The following is a 20,697-nucleotide window of genomic DNA, read 5'->3' as shown; positions in this document are numbered from 1 at the left end:
ATGTCTCCATCTCACAAAAAACTTGGCTGTCAACCCATCTTTATACCTCTCCACTTCTAGTTTTTCCCACTTCAGAAGGTTGTGTAGTTCGCCCATAACCTCCTCTATGGATGGGCCCTCCCTTTGAATCCAGTGTTTTAAGATGCAACGCTTAGCTATCATGGCTATGTCATGCGTTATTGCGTATTTCCTCTTTTCCTGCGTGCTCGGTCCTCCTCCTACTCCTCCCTCAAAGGAGTGGAAAATCCACACCATTAAGTCTAGTTTGCTGAAAATTCCCCATGTTGACTGGGCAAATAGTCTGACTTGGTTCCAGAACCTAGCGATTGTCTCACATTCCCATAGCCCATGCAGCATATCCGTTTTCTCTTTTTGACACTTAGGACACCACCTATCCCTACCTGGTATGTTGAAACCCATAATAGCCCTATGTAGAATTCTGAATTGAGTGTCTCTCCATCTCTCATTGGTAATATGTTTCCGCACTTGTACCCATCCTCTCAGTATATCATCTACCACTTCTTCCCTTCCCAATTGTTTCCCCCACGCTGTTAAAGTCTGACTATCCTCCCGTGAAATAAGCACCCCCCTTAGCGATCGATAAATTTTAGAGACATTTACACTTGTTACATCACATTCCAGTAACTCATCAATCGAACTTCTATTCAGCTCTCTTCCAACCACACCAAGGTCTCCTATTATTCCATGTTTCAATTGTTCATATTGGATGATATGTGAGCTATTAAGGTTGTACTTATCCAACACTTCCCGACCTGTCATCCACCTCCTGTCCTCCACATTCATAACATCTATCATTCCCCTGACTCCCCTCTCTTTCCATCTAGTAAATAGCTTGTTTTCTCGTCCCAGGGGAAAATTTGGGAATGCCCAGGGGTTCAAGTACTTGGACACTTTCCATGAGAGCCCCAGTTTTTTCCTTACCGACTTCCATGTTAGCATGGTGTCTCGGAATATAATTGAGTTCCTTATGTGCCCTTCAACCCTGGAAAGTGGGGAGTGCAGAATGGACGTCAGATCCCACGGTGACGCATATTTAGTTTCCATCGCATGATCTGAGTGCCTACTCGTTCCTCTCACCCAATCAATTACATGGCTCATGATACATACAAGATTATACCCTTGGACATCTGGAAAGTTTAGACCTCCCTCATCTGCTGACTTCATCAGCGTACGCAGCTTTATTCTGGGTTTCCTTCCCCTCCACACAAATTCTGTATACGCGGAGTTGAGCTTATTCACATCCTTTAATTTTAGCAATAGCGGGATTGTCTAGAAGGGATACAGCAGCCTAGGAAAGCTCATCATTTTTATCAGGTGGCATCTTGCCAGTAATGGAAGTGGCAGACCTTTCCATCCCTTTAATTGAACTATAATTTTCCTGATTAGCGGTCCATAGTTCAAGTTATAGATTGTTTCCACCGATCTTCCAATATGCACTCCCAGGTATTTAATTGAAGATTGTGCTATAGGAATTCCACATAGACAGCCATCCCTTACTTGTCCCCCCATTGTCCCATGATGCCCCTTTAGGAACATGATCTCGCACTTTTTTTTGTTCAGTTTGAAACCGGAGAATGAGCCAAATTTTTCAATCAAGGTAAGAGTCTGTGGCAAATCCGCACCGGGGTCCCCCATATAAAGTATGATGTCATCAGCAAAAAGCGCTGTCTTTACTTCTGAACCCCTTATCTTGATTCCTTTAAAGCTATTTTGTCCCTGTAGTATTCTTGACAACGGCTCGATTGCCAGGTTGAATAAAAGAGGAGATAATGGGCAACCCTGTCTTGTTCCCTTCATCAAAGGGAACACGTCTGATAGAAAGCCCGGAGTGTGTACCCTAGCTCCCGAGTTGGCATAAAGGTTTCTTATGTAAAGTCTCATCTTGCCTACAATCCCTATGGCCTCCATTACCCTGTCTAACCACCTCCAATTTACATTATCAAATGCTTTTTCTGCGTCAAGTGTAACTAGGGCAGGTCTAGCCCCTCCCTCAGTGAGACCCAGTCTAACCGCGTCTACCACTAGAATTGTCTTTCGGATATTGGTAACGGCATTTCTCCCCTTAATAAACCCCACCTGGTGGTTCATAATGATCCTAGGTAAGATCTCGGCCAGTCTATTAGCCATGATCTTGGACATAATTTTTAAATCCTGATTTATGAGCGATATAGGTCTATAACTAGAGGGATCATCCAGGTCCTTGGTTCCCTTGGGGAGTAACGTAATATATGCTATGTTGGAATTTTTGGGTATTTCCGCCCCTCCTAGGAAAGCATTAAAGACTGAGGTTAGATCCGGCGAGATCAGATCCTTCAGAGCCTTATAGAATTCACTGGTAAAACCGTCAGGTCCCGGTGCCTTGTTGGTGTTAAGCTCCCCAATTGTTCTCGTCACCTCCTCTACTGTGATATCTGCGTTTAAGGCACTCAAATCTTCCTCTGTCAAGCTAGGCATTTGGGCTTGTCTTAGCCACTCTGCCTCATCAGTCATGTCGTTATTCCCTGACCCATAAAGTTTTCTATAGTAATCTTCCAGCAGTTTATTAATGTCCTTAGGATCCGTAGTCACCTCTCCCCCCTTTGTTTTCAGTTTAGAGATCACTGTAATTTTTCTGCTGCCCCTTGCCAGATTGGCCAACATCCTCCCCGCCTTGTTGCCAAACCTATGTAAGTCAACCTCCTTGTGCGACCAGAATAGTTGTTCCTTTTTATTGGCCCATTCGTCAACTCCCTCTTTTGCCTCCAGCCATCTGCCTTTTGTCATGGGAGATCTATTTGTCACATAATTTGTATATGCTACCCGTACTGCTTCACTATGGAAATTATAATTCTCATTGGTTTTCCGTTTGATCGTGGCTGCGTACCCCACCACACAGCCCCTTAGGACCGCCTTTGCCGTTTCCCAAAAAATCACTGGGGACTCTCTATGTATCTTATTGTCCTCTGCGAATTCTCCCCACCACTCCTGTAGTACCTTGTGGAAATTATCTTGCCTGAGAAGGGACGATGGGAATCTCCATATGATATCTGTACCTCTCCTGAATTTCTCTCTAATGCCCAATCTCACCAGACTATGATCAGAGATCACCATATTCTCTATCACACAATCTTGTGTTCCACTCAGTAAATCTTGCGAGATCCAGAACTGATCAATACGTGACCAGCTATCATGAGGGTGAGAGAAGTGTGTATACTCTCTGTCATGTGGGTGAGTTAGGCTATGTGCCCACGCTGCGGATTTACCGTGGATTTTGCCGCGGATTTGCCGCGGATTTGCCGAAAATCTGCAGCAGCGGCACTTCCAAGCCATTTCAATGGCACTTTGGAAATGCTGTGCCCATGCTGCGGATTTTTCCGCGGCGGATTTGCCGCGGATTTTGATCCGGAAAAATCTGCAGCATGTCAATTATTGTTGCGGATTTTGTTGCGGATTTTTCCCATGCAAATCAATGCAAGGTGTAAAATCCGCAAGAAATCCGCAGGTCTGTTCCCACAGGCTCTTTTTCCTGTGGATTTGGTGCGGATCCGCAAACAAATCCGCAGGAAGTGATGTAGGATAGTTCAGGAAGATGAAGTTTCACCATTTTGTAGTGTAGAGTAGTGGCAGTGTAGTCGTGTTGTGTCCGGACTCTGGATTGCCAGCTAAAAGCAGCTAGTTACAGGCTGCTTGCTTTTAGCTGGCAAAACAGGATCCCAGGTCTTTTTTCACAATTCTTTTTAAAAAAAAAAAAAAATGTGCTCCGCTGTATTTTCACTGTCCAGCCCGATGCAAGCAAGCAACTGAGGGCTGTGCTTCTCAGCGGGATAAGGCTGAAGCATTCTCTGCCCCTCCCGCTGAGAAAAACAGTCCTCAGCTGCCCCTGAAAATGGCGGCTCCGTTGTGAAGCGCCATTCACAGGTGCTGTACCGAGGCTCATCCAGCTGCCCTGATGCATTTGGCTGGCTGGGTAATACGGGGTTAATGCCAGTTTTCTGCAAACTGGCACTAAGCCCGAGGTTCATAATGTCATGCCTGTGTAGACACGGCCATTATGAACCTCCGTTTGGTAATAAAGAAAAGAAAACACTTTTTTAAAAAAATTTATTTGAAAGAAAAACACACACACACATCCCTGATTGCCATCTTTATTACTCCCTGAATCCCCCGACGATAATCCATGACAGCTCCGATGTGCACCCGGCTGACCCGGGCACTGACGTCAGCCGGTGACAGCAGCCGTCAGTGTATTATTAAATGCTGCACAGCTCTTTTCCGGCAGCTGGGAACGTCTGATATCAGAGCCCTGGTCAGCTGACTTAATTCGCGAGCGCAGGCGGGTCAGCTGACTGCACACCGACAGCTGCCAATGTGCAGTCATGTGACCCGGGCACGGACGTCAGCCGGTCCCAGCAGCCGTCAGTGTATGAGATGCTGCAAAGCTCTCTTCCGTCTGCTGGGACCGGCTGACGTCCGTGCCCGGGTCAGATGAGTGCACATCGTCAGCTGTCGGTGTGCAGTCAGCTGACCCGCCTGCGCTCGCGAATTAAGTCAGCTGACCAGGGCTCTGATATCAGACGTTCCCAGCTGCCGGAAGAGAGCTGTGCAGCATTTAATACACTGACGGCTGCTGTGACCGGCTGACTTCTGTGCCCGGGTCAGCTGATGCTGTGAAGTCAGCTGACCCGAGCTCAGCTATGAACTGAGCAGACCCGGCCAGTGAGTTCTGCCGCTCCCAGCAGCCGGCAGAGAGCTTTCCTGTGATATTGTCCTGGATTAACCTCTGAGGCTTGGGAGTAATAAAGATGGCAATCAGGGATGTGTGTGTGTTTTTCTTTCAATTAAAATTTTTAATAAAGGTGTTGTGTTTTCTTTTTTCCCAAACGGAGGTTCATAATGGCTGTGTCTACACAGGCATGACATTATGAACCTCGGGCTTAGTGCCAGTTTGCAGAAAACTGGCATTAACCCCGTATTACCCAGCCAGCCAAATGCATCAGGGCAGCTGGATGAGCCTCGGTACAGCACCTGAGAATGGCGCTTCACAACGGAGCCACCATTTTCAGGGGCAGCTGAGGACTGTATTTCTCAGCGGGAGGGGCAGAGAATGCTTCAGCCTTATCCCGCTGAGAAGCACAGCCCTCAGTTGCTTGCTTGCATCGGGCTGGACAGTGAAAATACAGCGGAGCACATTTTTTTTTTTTTTTAAATAACAGTGAAAGGGAACATGGGACCACATTTTTTGGCTATAAGCTGCGGCCACCACCACTGGGTTATTATATACAGCCTGTTAGAATGTAAGAGCCCAGTGGTGTTGGCAGAGCCCAGTGGTGTTGGCCGCAGCTTTTCTGTATAAGCACACTGTGAGACTGCTAACAAAATGGATAATGGAGAAGAAAGGAGGGTTGGGAGAGGAAATGACATAAAGAGACTTTTTTTGCCTTCAAAACAGTCAAAGCTTTATTCAGAAACACATTAGTACAATGGACAAAATCCGCATCAAAATCCGCATCAAAATCCGCAACGAAATCCGCGTCAAATCCGCATCAAATCCGCGTCAAATCCGCAGCTATGCTAAGGTGCGGATTCTGGGGGAAAGCTGCGGATTTTGAGGCAGAAAAATCCGCAGCAACATTCTCTCGTGGACACATAGCCTTAGTCTCCAAATGTCTTTCAGTCCTACGTCTTCTAATGTTACATCCCTATTGTCTAAACTCCTGCCCACATTAGCTGTCCCCTCCTTGCCCCTCCTCCTATCTTCAGCTGAGTCTGGGACGGTGTTAAAATCGCCTCCTACTATAATGTTAGCCTCCCCATCTGCTAATATGGTGGCCTTTATGCCATCATGGAATGTGATTTGTTGTGAATTTGGGCCATAGACATTATAAATACTGAGTTTACCCGCTGGACTAACGATTGTTAAGTGCTGCCACCTTCCATGGTCGTCTGCCTCATGTGCCACTACCTCATGACTGAATTGTTTATTTATTAGGATCATAGTGTCCGCTTTTCTACCTTGTGCCGCTGCCGCGTAAACGGTGCCCACCCAATGTTTCTTCATGCGGAAAAAGTCCTCCCCCCCAAGTGGGTTTCCTGTAATAAGGCAATGTCTGTCTTTAGTCTTTTCAGATGTCTCAATATCATTGCTCGTTTGTTAGGTGATCTCAGCCCTTTAACATTCCACGTAGTTATCTGTATCATGTTTACCTGTGTATTCTGCTTTTACTACTCCCTCCCCTATGGGCCCCTGCATCACGGAAGACGAGATGTTCGACACTAGAATCACAGTTGGTACCACAAAATCGACACTCCCTTTCCCCACCTTGCAAATATAACAAATACAACAAAAAGCATGTAACTGTAAAACATAATTTCCCTTCCGAGAAATCCACGGCGCTTTCCGCCACGTTGGTGAGCTCCCCTATTCCTAGCCAAAATATGTAGCTCCCTAATCACCCCCCATAAAATATATGTTCTATCCCCGGACTAACTTGAAAAAGCCTTTGAAAATTATGCAAAAATTAGCACAGTATGTCAAAACCTCAGCAAGATTCTCCAGTCCTACTTATCTCTGACTCCAGGTAGCCATCAGTCCGCCCAGAACAAGCCCACTTCATTTGAATTTGGATGACGTTCCTGGACAAAGGAGAAAAAGAAAAAAGACCAAGGGGAGAGAAGATGGAGAAAGAAAGAAGAAGAAAAGGAAAAAAAAAAAGAGGGGGGGGGAGAGGACCCAGACTTTGGGATGTTTTCCTCTCTTTTCTCCCTTCCCCCTCCTCCTCTCACCTCCCCATCCCTCTCTCCATAACGCATCCTCCTCAACGCCTCTTCCTGTTTGGAAAAAAAAAAAAAAAACAGGCAAAAAAAGGAAAAATAATGAGCGAGTTCCAGTTCAGGTATCATGGTTTCTCTCCCAAGGGTTGGTTCCTGTGTTCCGGGCGAGAATTATGCTGTTGACCCGGGCTTGGCCTCCTTTCCTCACTGGTCTCGACTTGCTTTTGTCACCCAAGACATCCCACATCTCTTCCTGAGCTTGTGGGGGATCCTCTTCTATTATTCCCTTCTCCACTAGCTCCTTTTTCTTGCCTTTCTGACCTAGTCTTGTCGAGCTCTGCCATGATAATGTTTTCTGCTTCTTTGTAGTCCTTGTAGTATACAAACGAGCCATTGGGGTTTCTAACTTTCAGTGTAGCAGGGTATAATAGCTGGCACTTTACTTTTTTGTTGTACAGAAATGAGCAAATATTGCTAAATTCTTTTCTCCTTCTTGATACTTCAGCTGAGTAATCTCCAAAAATTAGCAGTCTGTTGCCTTAATATTGTAGTAGACGCTTTCGTTCTCTAAAGGCCCTCAATATTTCCTCCTTATGCTTATAATCAAGGTACTTGACAATCACCTGTCTGGCTCTTATCGGGGTATTCTTGTTTGAGTTTTGGCCCTCTCCCTTATTCGCCTCCTGGTGTCTCAGTGGACCCACTCTGTGGGCTCTTTCAACTCTGAATTTCGCCTTTATGCCCAGGGCCTGCGGTAGCTCCAACTCGCATATATTATCCAACTGTCCAATCGACACAGACTCTGGTAACCCGACTATACGTAGGTTGTTTCGTCTCGATCTGTTTTCCAAATCTTCCGCTTTATCCTTCAAGTATTCATTAGATTTTGCTAGAGCTGCTATTTGTGCTTGCATAGCCAGTATTGTCTCCTTGGAGTCAGATATTCTCTGCTCTGATTCTGCCAGTCTAGATGCATGGGCATTTATCTGTTTTTGCATATTAGCTAATGATGTTTGTATGGCTGCCTCAATAGCCACTTTAATCTCTTTTGACAAGTGTGATGCCACTTCTTCAGACAGTTTTTTATAGTCAACATTAAGCTTTTGTGTGTACTTGTCTTGGCCTGCAGGTGGTGCTGTTTTCTTAGTTCTCTTTGTCTGGACTGGGCCACTACCTTTCTCCCCCAATAACTTGCAGGCTTGTGATGTTGGTGTAGTAAGCTGTTTTTTGTTTCCTTTGTAAGGGGTACTATTAATTCTTGCATTTGACTTCCCGTGTGTCTGAGTGGGATTAATCTCCCTGTACTGTTTGTAAGTTTCATCCTCCAACACTGCTGTGTCTCTGAGCTGCCCTGCTTTGCCTGCATCTTCTCTCCCCTCTGCCTCCATATCTCCTTCATCCTCCCATTGCGATCCACCCTCATCAGTCCCCTGCATCCACCTCTCTCCTGCTGTGTCCTCCTGTGACTCCTCGCTCATATCTCCCTTATCTCCTGTCTCCTCGCTTATACCTCCCTTATCTCTCCCCCTCCGGCTCTGTGTTTGCTTTTCTGTGTCTCGCACCATGCGCTCAGGCTCCTCCCCCATCAGGCTCGTCAGCGCCATAATGTTGTTATCTTCTCCTCTGCACTGCCCGTCCATGTCACAGCTTCTCCAGGCTCCCTCCCCGCTGCCAGCGCTTCTCAGGAGGTACCGTTCCATAGCTGGCTGCTTTAGGTAACCTCCTGTGCTGCTCTCTGTTTGGTGGCTCGTCCGGGGGGTCTTTTTTTAGTCGGTTTCTGTGAGGGGTGGCAGGAGCTTCTCTTCTAGGCTTCCACCTCAGCCAGGACCAGATCCGGAAGTCTGTATTTTTTTTTTTTTTACACCACCATATAGACACATACAGTGCCTGTGATCGCAAGCAGTCAGACCCACTGTCACTCAGGCTGGGGGCACGTCTGACTGCAACTAATCACAGATGCCGGTAGGTGGGGAAAGCAGTGAATATGCATAAGCTTAATAAGCAGCCCTGGATCAAGAATAAGTGGCTGAAGGAAACTCGGTAAGTATAGCTTGCTTGTTCCACTAACCCTATCCCTTCTACCACCATATTGAAGCATCAAATTCTGGTTTCCATTGACTTATATGAGGACCGGTGTCTGGCCAGATAACTGGGATCAGTTCTGGATATCTGCGAGTCCGCCCATCATTGCTTGTAGGGTGAAAAATCGTAGCAAAAATAATGAAAAGAAATGACAAGCTCATTCTTTCAAAAATACAGCAAAAACCGAGCTCGACAAAACAGTCAGGAAACAACACAAATGTTGTGTGCGCATAGACTATGCTGAGACTGTGACGGCAGCGTTTTATTAGCATGGATTTGCATAAACCCAAGGCAAAACCATGCTAAAAAAAAGCAGCAAAAATGCCTGTGTGAACATAGCTCAACTCTAGCTGCCAGCTATGTGACATTCCCGTGGGAAAAAAGTCTGAACAAACAACTTAGCCTAAGATCTACTAAACATCAAGTCTCCACAAAAAGAAGGCTTAGATTCTTTCATTTTGGAAGAAGAAATTACAAATGTATTCATCCAATTAGATGAGGCTTAAGATGTTTCAAGATTTCAGCGTAAATTACAATAACAAAAATCATAATGATGGAGGGCCTACCAAGACAGAATTCTGATGGCAGAAGTTTCATTCATGTATGAGCAAGATTTACCTTGTTTCATGTCTGGTCGTAGACCATTACAGAATAATGGGTGTGGAAGATCATAGAAAAAGGATAATCCCTACATTTCATCAACTTCTCCAAATATTATTCTGATGGATCCATAGGTCATCTGTCTTCTTAAAGAATTTGAGACCTTTTAGCCTGTGCCTTATCAACATACCAGAGGAGTCTTCCCTAGACTGAAAGCAGAATCTAGTAGAAGGAGATAATCAGAACGGGAAAGAAAATTCCACTACTGTCAGCTTGTAGCTTAAAGAGTAACCGCCGTCTTAATTTTTAGCATAAATCAACATGAACAAGTTAAAATAATAAACTTTGATATTTTATTAGAGAAATCTACTTTTTTATCCTCGTGGATAGATCATTCTTAAATCACAGAAAAAATCTGTCTTTAGTAAATACAGGCCTTTGAGTACATGCATGTTATACAGTGTGTCCACCCATATCTTGTCCACTGCCATTAACTTGAGAACGGTGGCAGCTATAGGCATAGAAGTGGTGTCTAGGTATAGTTAAGTAGCCATGCGCTACTCAATGAAACCACCTATAGCGCCACCTGGTGGAAAACAATGGAGTTAGCATTTTTATCTCAAAAACAGAATGAGTTGAGAAAAAAAAGTGAATTAAAAAATTGTAGGGCATCATCAATTCAATACAAATCAACACCTTGCATACAAAAATGCTACGATATGAAACCCATGACCCCCCCCCCCAAAAAACATTGAATGCTGGTGACGCATATGGCGCTCCTTTAACTTTGATGCTCAAAGTGGCCACCGTCAGCTGCAATGCACATCTGGACTCTAGACAGCATACTTTATCTTGCTGCACGTTGTGCAATATGGTAGGTGACACGTTTGCACAAGCATCTGTAATACGTCATCATAGGTCCTGCAATGTTGGTGGAGAAGTCGCATACACCTGCAGTTTGATGTGACCTCACAGAAAGAAGTCCAATGGGGTCAGGTCAGGTGAGCATGGAGGCCACTCCACGCAGCCACCATACCCAATGACTTGTAGGAAGGTCTCCATGAGGTATCACTTCATGTCCGACCCTTGTAAGTCTTACACGTTCTAATTATAGCATTTCTGTATGCAAGGTGTCGATTCGTATTGAATTGATGATGCCCTACAACTTTGTAATTCACTTTTTTTCCCTCAATCTCGTTCCGTTTTCAAGATAAAAATGCTAACTCTGTTGTTTTCCACCAGGTGGCGCTATAGGTGGTTTCATTGCGCAGCGCATGGATACTTTACTATACCTAGACACCACTTCTATGCCTATAGCTGCATGATTATTAATTTTTCCTTAGACTGCTTTCACACTCGTTCCTCTCCCCGTTCAGTGGTCCCGTCGGGGCTTCCATCCAGACCCTCCACAAAACGGGTTTCGGTCGTATGCGCCAACGGGGCCCTTGACTATAATGGTGCAGGCGGAGTCACCTTGTGTTCTGTCGTGCACCATTAGTATATACCTATTGGAGGCGGACACCCAGACATAGTAGAATACATTGAACTTTATGAGCACCAAGTATCATCTCCGATCTCAGAAAGGGGAATAATCAATCTTCACTGAATACTGATTTTAACCATAAAGATTGACAGATCAATACAGGAGAGAAGAAGCAAATGTATGTGATAAGATATATTATGAACTTGCTTATTTTCAAATGCACTATTGATTTATTAAATACAAATGTAAAAGACTGTTACTCTTTAAGGACTTTTTAGACACCTACAGTACAGACCAAAAGTTTGGACGACATACCTTCTCATCTCTAGAACAACTGTTAAGAGGAGACTTTGTGCAGCAGGCCTTCATGGTAAAATAGCTGCTAGGAAACCACTCCTAAGGACAGGCAACAAGCAGAAGAGACTTGTTTGGGCTAAAGAACACAAGGAATAGACATTAGACCAGTGGAAATCTGTGCTTTGGTCTGATGAGTCCAAATTTGAGATCTTTGGATCCAACCACCGTGTCTTTGTAGAAAAGGTGAACGGATGGACTCTACATGGCTGGTTCCCACCCTGAAGCATGGAGGAGGAGGTGTGATGGTGTGGGGAGGGGGTTTTGCTGGTGACACTGTTGGGGATTTAATCAAAATTGAAGGCATACAGAACCAGCATGCCTACCACAGTTTCTTGCAGCGGCGTGCTGTTCCATCCGGTTTGCATTTAGTTGGACCATCATTTATTTTTCAACATGACAAAGACCCCAAACACACCTCCAGGCTGTGTAAGGGCTATTTGACTAAGAAGGAGAGTGATGGGATGCTACGCCAGATGACCTGGTCTCCACAGTCACCAGACCTGAACCCAATCGAGATTGTTTGGGGTGAGCTGGACCGCAGAGTGAAGGCAAAAGGGCCAACAAGTACTAAGCATCTCTGGGAACTCCTTCAAGACTGTTGGAAAACCATTTCCGGTGACTACCTCTTGAAGCTCTTCAAGAGAATGCCAAGAGTGTGCAAAGTAGTAATGAAAGCAAAAAGTGGCTACTTTGAAGTTGTTTCACACTTTTAAGTATTTCATTCCACATGTTTTTAATTCATAGTTTCGATGCCTTTAATGTGAATCTACAATTTTCAAAGTCCTGAAAATAAAGAAAACTCTTTCAATGAGGTGTGTCCAAACTTTTGGTCTGTACTGTATATGTACATTTCGATTTCACTTGATAGGATTAAGTTTTCAGAATTACTGTGGTCCAATAAACATTCAACCATTTCCAATCCTCCCATCTCTGAATATCACTATCTTTAAGGGTGATCTCAAAAGTAGCCCTTGTTGTCATATCCATTTTATGTCTTCAGGAAATGTGTGATACCATATTAGGATGATTGGTTGGTTACGACATCTTTCTCCAATATGCATTCAGTCTCCCCTGTGAATGACAATCCATTTTCTCCAGTAACTGTGGTTTCTTTTCAACCTCACAAATCACCAAACACCAATATTGTAATGCAGCATCCCTGCGCTGTCTTGCTTCCTCCACCTGGCAGGGACGCTGGCGCACTTACCATCTAACCCACTCTGGGGTATCTCCAGTCCCAACCAAAGCTTCCTGTTCCAGTTGCCTAAGCATACTGCACAGGCCACATGGGAGAGCCAGTAGCGCATGCTTTCTCTCCCCTGTTCTTTAAGGGGCAGCATGCTTAATCCGGCAGTGCCTCTCAGCCAATAGCTGAGAGGCACTGGGTACTCACGGCATCCTCCCCCTTAGGGAGGTGCCTGAATAACCTGTGCATTTAGCAATTGCATGTTGCTAGTTGTCAGGTCCCCCAAGAACCTGTGCTCGTCCTGTGTACAGTTACCTATGTCAAGCCGTACGCACCAGCCAACCCACCAGTACGTTTCCAGCAGTCCCTTCAGTACCAGCTGCACTGTTGTGCCATTCATGACCCAGTCTCTGTACCTGCTTGGTTGACTCCTTTGGTCAGCTGCCATAGAGACAGGGACTGCCCTGCAGTGGTAGCTGGCAGCTACCTTCCAGCACAAGCCTAAACTCACCATCAGAGGCTTTATTGAACATGAGTTAGTCGTTTAGTTACGCTAGTCCAGGGTGAGCTCAGTGCTGTGGTGCAGTGGGTCCACATCCACGAGCGTAACAAAGAACTTCTTTGGTTTCACGATGGGTACCCCATACCAAACAGTTTTTCTTCTGGAGGAAAATATTTTTCATTATGGTGAAAGTCAGTCATCTTATTTATAGTGTAATCAGCCATATGTGGCTATTAACCACTATTATCACTGACATTCTTTTGGAATCTGATGCCAAAAGTTCTGGCTGTGATAAAAATATTTCAAGATTACATGTGAAGTAAAGATCAGTTCACTATGGTGGATTCAGGATACCAACCTTTCTAGAGGGAAATGTTTGTACATGCAAAACAAACTCATATAACTTTGTCTTATAGTCCAATGTTAAAGAAACACCAACCCACATATTTGGTATTGCCGTGTCCGGAACAACCTGACCTATAGATCTTTCTCACTTTAGTTAATCCCTTCAGTGAACATATTCTACAGAAAGAGGGGAATATATATGCATATGTGGAATGTGATGAGTAACACAATGATTAGATCAAAACATATCAGATAAATGTGGATATGTAGTAGTAGTGTAAATTTAGATAACAGACATATTAGACCAAATATGTTAGAAATATGACTGATTACTAGTATAAATATTGAAAATATATCTATAGAGGTAAGCAAAGAAAATGCATATAAGGCCATAACATTTCAAAAGGTACAATGAGCAAAAGGACATATTGTGAAATAGTGCAACACATAAAACCAGGACCCCAGACTTTTAACGTATGGTTCACTTGATAGCTCTTTCAAGGAGTAAATACTAAGAAGAAAGCGTGGGTTTTTAAATGGATCTCATCCAATGAAAGAGGGAGTTGGTAATCTAAGCTATACCAAGCAGCTCTGAGGAATCGCTAGTTGGCTTGGAAGGCAGTGAAAAAAAAAAGTTTCATATGTTCCAATTTGGAACACAGACATGTGGCCTTAAAGCAAAACACTGACTGGTGAATATATCAGGAGTGTGTATCTATTACTTTAAGACAGGCCTGTCAGTGAAGCAAACTATACCATGCTTATGGAGATGGGGGAGATAATTAAAAGCCCATGACCGTTGGCGTTATGTGAGAAAAGAACAAGCATTCCCGAATGCAGTGCAAGTGCCTGTGCTGAGCAGGCAAACCAGCATGCTACGGTGGAACTCATGAACGCTCATCAATGGGTATATGAGTAAGAAAACCTACAGGAGTAGTAGTGTGCATGTGCTCATAGCAAGAAATAATGCACAGAGCAGAAACCAGGAGAATATATACGTAGACAAAGGAGCACAGAGAGGATGCCCTGTATGGAATAATAAGCACTTCTACTTTTGGCACCCCCATCCCCTCCCTTCAGTGAACAATGTAAAAAAAAATTAAATAAGGCTTCTCCTTCTCCTAACTGTATGAAAAAAGTGGAATAAAACACGATCAAAAAGTAAAACTTAAATAATTATACTATCCCTGAAAAGGTCATTTCATCATGCAAAAAAATAAGTCGCAACTCAGTCAGTGGAAAAATAACAAAATCTATAGCTGTCAGAATAAAGTGATGCAAAATGAATTTTTCTTTCTATAAAATAGCTTTTATTTTGTAAAAGAGTCATAACAGAACAAATTCATATCAATGTTGCATCACTGTAGTCAAACTGACCCGAAGAATAAAGCTGTTATCACTTTTACTAAACAATGAAAACGATATTTAAAAGAAACAAAAAAAAAACTTAATGAATTGCTGGTTTTTGCTCTTTCTGCCAAGAAAAATCTGAATGAAAAGCTATCAAAAAATGTTGTGCCCGAAAATAGTACCAAGAAAAATGTCAACTTATCCCGCAAAAGACAAGCCCTTACATGATAAAAAAAATATAGCTCTCAAAAATGGTGATGCAAAAACTTTTTTAAAGCATTTTGGTGTGTGATAGTAGCCAAGCAAAAAACCCAATATAAATCTGGTATCACTGTAATCGCACCAAACCAACGGATAAAACCATTTATTGCTTATACCACCCAGTGAATGGCATTAAAAAATAAAATAAAGTCTTGACCTGCAGTTGATTTGTTTATTCTGCCTCTCAAAGTTCGAAGTAAGGCTCAAGTCACATTTATCATGTGCCCCATGCTAAGCACATACATTGGGATTTATGTGTAATCTCTGAAATCCGTGATTCAGACAGAACCCCCTCTGAAACATTCACTACATTGTGGCAGATTGAGACATAGTGGATTGTCTCTGATCTATAATACAGCGGAGTCCAGAGTAATGCTGCTGCCTCGTAATAGTGAATGGATCCCTTGAGAGGTGTCATCTGAATCATGTCATTCAGAGATTTAGCTGTAAACCTCAAATTAAGTGCTAGGATAAATGTGGTCCAAAACGTCATGTAAAATGTTCCAATAAAAGTTTCAACTTATTTCAAACAAAAAAACAAGCCTCCACTCAGGTTTGTCATCTGTCATTGGAAATATAGGGGGCTTCCATGTTACTGGTAACAAAGGCTCTGGAAAAGCGCCATGGCTTCCCTCAAAAAGAAATCGGGCAAAAGCTGCACACCCAAATCCAAGAGCCTCCTCCTTTCTAAGCTCCACAATGTGCCTAAATCAAATCTAGCATCCACATGTTTTATATTTTTGTTGTAAGGTTAGCCCGCTTAATTTACCAGTGGCATGTCTCCAAAAGCACAAGGCTTGGCACAATCTATGGGCACTACAGTGTTTTGGCACTACAATGGCAGATTTCCAATTTTCACTCTGCAATATCCATTGCTGCTTGTTTCAGAAAGACACCCATGGAGTCAAAATAGTCACACAAATTCACAGACGGGTGTCATTTACAATATGGCACTTAAGAGCTCTGTATATGGAGTCCGCAAACTATTCTAAGAATATCTGTCCTCCAAGAGTCAAGAAGTGCTCCTTCCCTCCATTGCAAGTCTCGCCGTGTGTCCACACAACATGCTTCTTTTGATTCTTCTTTCTGCTATCAGGACAGCAATATTGCGCATCAGGGTCACCATATGCGAAAAAAATTAAAATTTAACTTTTAATTAATTTATTCATAAAAATGAGGATAATCCTCACTAATGGTTAGAGCGATAAGCACGGCCGCTCCTGCCACGTGCATGTCATTGGGAGTGAGGTCCATGGCTTATGGGACCTGAATTGGATTTACCGCATACATGACTCCTTATTGAGTCTATGTTTATTGCATATGATGAATTTTTGGACTCATTTTTAATGAGACCTGAGATGCAATTATAGACACAATTATAAGCTCCCCTGATGAGTTTGCTTTTCTAACGAAACGCGTTGGGAGGTACATTTTCTTAACCATGAGGTTCCGCCAGGAGGATGCCTGAACCCATTCGAATCTAATATGTGGTATATCAGAATTTGGTGAGATAAATCCATTTCTTTATTTATCAGTGGACTTTCTGAAACTGGCACCTGGTTTATGGGTGAGAAAAGTTCCACCTTGTATAGCGGTACTAGCTTGTTTATGGTTTGCATTGAACCCTTTAAAAAGTAGGAGGGGCCAAACCTTATTTGAATTGTTTGTCCTTTTATTAGTGAGGATTATCCTCATTTTTATGAATAAATTAATTAAAAGTTAAATTTTATTTTTTTCCGCATATGGTGACCCTGATGCGCAATATTGCTGTCCTGATTTGATAACTTGTGTATTTAACCCAGTGGCTATTTAAAAAAATCTTCTTTCTGCTAATGAGAGGTTTGGGCACTGCAGAGTGGGCTTTCAGTCCAAATGCTCTTAAACGTTGTGAGACTGTATGACAAGACAGATCCTTACCCTGTTTAGTGCTGAACTATTGAGCAATTGCAGTGTAGTGTTGAAACTATTACCCATGGAGATTCTCTGTATTATCTTGTACTCTCTTGCATTTGTCATATGAGAGCAACCAGCCTTCTTGGGGGACTTGAAAGAGTCTGTGATGTTGTAAAGATGCAATATTCTCAAAATCAGACTTGAACCAACACACTTCTCTTGCTATGGCTGATAGGGTCACCCCTTTGGGCTTCATCTGAACAATCTGCTGCCTGAGTTTTTCAGTCACTTTGGAACAGCACACCATTTTTGCAAAGTCAGTGCAAACTGGAAAGTTAGGCTGCCAGTTATATAGGGTTTGTAAGATAATTAATGAAAGCAGTACCAGGTGCCAGATTAACACCAATAACTTGGAAGTATCTCATTGGGTTCTCTAATTTTGATTACTGTTCTTTTTCCTTTATCTCATTTACATTTTAAGTATGTGATTTGGTATAAATTCAATTTATGAAATAAGCTTTAAAAACTACTAGTTTACTCATGTTAGGATATAATCAAATAGGATTACACAATGACTTTAACATTTAGGAAATTGTGTGTTCTCTGATTTCGATCTCCAGGGTATGATATAAATGGATGTTTAGACATTCCTCAAAAGTTTAATATTTTGACTTCAACATGGATTTATGGTCTTCACAGTACTTATGAAACTGTTTGAAATATTGAAAAGAAATGTATCAATTTTTCAAGATGTTTCCATGAACAAGCATAACATTTTAAAATACATTCAACCAAAGTATATTGCCATTCATTTTTTTCTTCTATTGCTGATTTAAATATATGCAGCCTATGGAAAATCTGCATGATTGGTTGACATGACTTAAATTTTTGGATGAATTTCTCTTTTTTGTATTACATTGAATTCCATAAAATTGGACAGTTTTTATAAAAAAAAAAGAAAAAAAACAAACATTTTAAATAAAAATAGCATTCCTTGAAATATCCGAGTTAACTGATAAAGCAGAAACCATAATATTCACCAACGCTGAAAGAGACAGTATTATGCAGAATGCATTAACCTCTGGTCTACAATGGGACTGTGTGCAGAGTAATCAGTCCACTGATTTAATTAAAAGATTGGAACAATTAAAGAAAAAGAAAAAAAAAGTTAACCATAGATGCTTCAACTCTGACAGAAAGTCTCTCGTATACCTAGATGACTTAAGGTGGCTTTACACACTGCAACATCGCAAACGACATCGCTGTAACGTCACCGGTTTTGTGACGTAATAGCGACCTCCCCAGCGACATTGCAGTGTGTGAAACACATCAGCGACCTGGCCCCTGCTGTGAAATTGCTGATTGCTACAAATCGTTCAGGACCATTCTTTGGTCCTTTGTTTCCCGCTGTGCAGCATGATCGCTAGAAAGTCTCAGTGTGTAAAGGGGACTTTACAGCGACTTCGTTAGCGACTTCCCTTTCAAAAAGCTGCTTTACAACATCCCCAATGACTAGCTAGGTTGTTCTGCAGGTCCGGATCGCTGTTGCGTCGTTGGCCAGGTCTGCCTGTTTGACAGCTCACCAGCGACTCACCAGAGACTTTGTAGCGATCCCGGCCAGGTTGGGATCGCTGGTGGGATCGCTAGAAAGTCTCAGTGTGTAAAGGGGCCTTTAGAAATCCCATTACTCCCATTTTATTGAGAGGTGATGGATTATGTTTGCAAAACTGGAAAGCATTATGCAATAAACATTCTTTAGACCTGATACATTTCACTATAAAACATTTACAGATGGCTTTCACCATGGGGAAAGATGATATTGCTAAAGTAGAGGATGAACTCAAGCAGAAATATACTGTAGATAGACTAAGAGGAACTTATGATGAACTGCAAGTAAATATAGAAAAATTAAGAACAGCTGTTTTTCAAAAATAAATTAAACAAATTTGAAAGCTATACTAAAGATTGTATTATCGTGAACATATTTGGGCAGATGAAAGGAAAAAGACACCTCCTATAGGAACAAAAAAATTGGACTCAGGCAGTGAATCTTACGGGAATAAATTGGAATACAAGAAAGAATAGAACAACTATGTTTTGCCACAAATTTTTTTAGGTTTGATTTTTTTTTAGGATAAAAAAGTACTCAGGAAGAAATGGAGACTTTCAGCAACAGCGGAAATATGGAGGATGGACAAAATCGAGAACATTGTCATGCACTATAAAGGGGGTAACCGGGGCTCCTACACTGGACCACACGCAAGGGGGCCCTAGCTGTTCCTTATCCAAGAGGTAATTCTGATGGTGAAGAGGTCTGGACCACCAGCCTAGCCCTGCTCCTGGCCAGCCCTATTCTAATACCCTCGAAAGGGCCGTGACAGGAGTGATTAATCTCACACAAAAGACAAACAAGAAAAAAAACCTCAAACTCACTGGAAGCACATACAAAGGTATAGACAATACGTGCTTAGAAGGAAATAAAGAACATGGAGGAAATAGACAACGAGAATATTTCAACAACACACCAAATAGTGCACAGATGATTTCCACTGGAAACTGGAACAGCACAGCTCAAGGACCAGTATTGCAATAAGCTATAATCGGCAACATAGGATCAAATTCACTATCTTAAAAAAGGCAGGGAGTGGCTGTGATTGGAGTCACACACACTTGAGGCAACCACCAGGCTAGCAAAACTTAACTTTTTCAAGCCTGAACCAAAGAGAACACAGCTTGGTCGATGCCTGAGCTTGTCAGAGAAACTCAGAAGACTAACATGGATCTAGTGTACAAGGTCAGACTCTGCTGTGTGAACAGGGTCAGATGCCGCTCTGACACTTGGTGACTTTTGAGCTAAACTCTGTATGACAGACGTTGGAAACAAACTATCAAGAAGAACTAGATAAAAATGAATTTAGTGGTTAATATGTCTGATAAAGAGCTAATATGGAAAGGTCATTAATTAATACAGGCCTTAATTTTTTTACCAACCAGCTCTAATAGAGTGATTTGTCACCAAATTATACAGGTTCTGTAGTAACTTAAAGAGGTATTCCCATCTCCAAGATCCTATACCATTATGAAGTATCTGTAATAATAATAATAATAATAATAATAATAATAATAGCAACTACCTCCAATTAGAAATGTAGTATAGTTATATAGCAATGTCTCTTACCTCATGTGCAGGTCATTGCAGATTAGGTATCCATGGTTATGATCATGAGCAACTGACTGTCACTATATGAGTGGATGTAACCATGGCTACCTGCTGCAATGCTCTGCACATGAGGTAAGAGACATTGCTATATCAGGCGAGCTATAATTAGAGGTACAGTGCCTTGCAAAAGTAATTGGCCCCCTTGAATTTTTCAACCTTTTCCCACATTTCAGGCTTCAAACATAAAGATAAACATTTTAATGTTATGGTGAAGAAACAACAACAAGTGGGACACAATTGTGAAGTTGAACAAAATTTATTGCTTATTTTTAAACTTTTATAAAAATTAATAAACTTAAAATTAAGGCGTGCAATATTATTCGGCCCCTTTAAGTTAATACTTTTTAGCGCCACCTTTTGCTGCGATTACAACTGCAAGTCGCTTGGGGTATGTCTCTATCAGTTTTGCACATCCAGAGACTGAAATTCTTACCCATTCTTCCCTTGCAAACAGCTGGAGCTGAGTGAGGTTGGATGGAGAGCGTTTGTGAACAGCAGTTTTCAGCTCTTTCCACAGACACAATATATTTTTTGTCAAAGATAAATTTTATTGTTTAAAAGTTGTGAATGTTTAACATGAAGATGTAAATACCCATCCGGGTATAGTCTCCATCCTTGAATGGTCCCCATCCTGGTATGTGGGTTGG

The 20,697-nt window shown here is 42.4% G+C and overlaps 1 protein-coding gene across 1 annotated transcript in view; it reads right to left on the bottom strand.

The window, feature by feature from the left end:
• Window positions 1-19,612: 19,612 nt before the first annotated feature.
• Window positions 19,613-20,697, bottom strand: part of SNX14 (sorting nexin 14) — a 113,177-nt gene continuing 112,092 nt past the window's right edge. Inside the window, exon 25 of the mRNA XM_075341496.1 lies at window positions 19,613-19,728. Within this exon, the coding sequence (XP_075197611.1) occupies window positions 19,613-19,728 (116 nt within the window). The remainder of the gene's footprint in view (window positions 19,729-20,697) is intronic.

Source organism: Anomaloglossus baeobatrachus, chromosome 3, assembly GCF_048569485.1.
Source record: "Anomaloglossus baeobatrachus isolate aAnoBae1 chromosome 3, aAnoBae1.hap1, whole genome shotgun sequence".
NCBI classification, from domain to species: domain Eukaryota; kingdom Metazoa; phylum Chordata; class Amphibia; order Anura; family Aromobatidae; genus Anomaloglossus; species Anomaloglossus baeobatrachus.
Note: the sequence above shows the minus strand (reverse complement) of the source record. Positions and strands in the feature narration are given on the sequence as shown.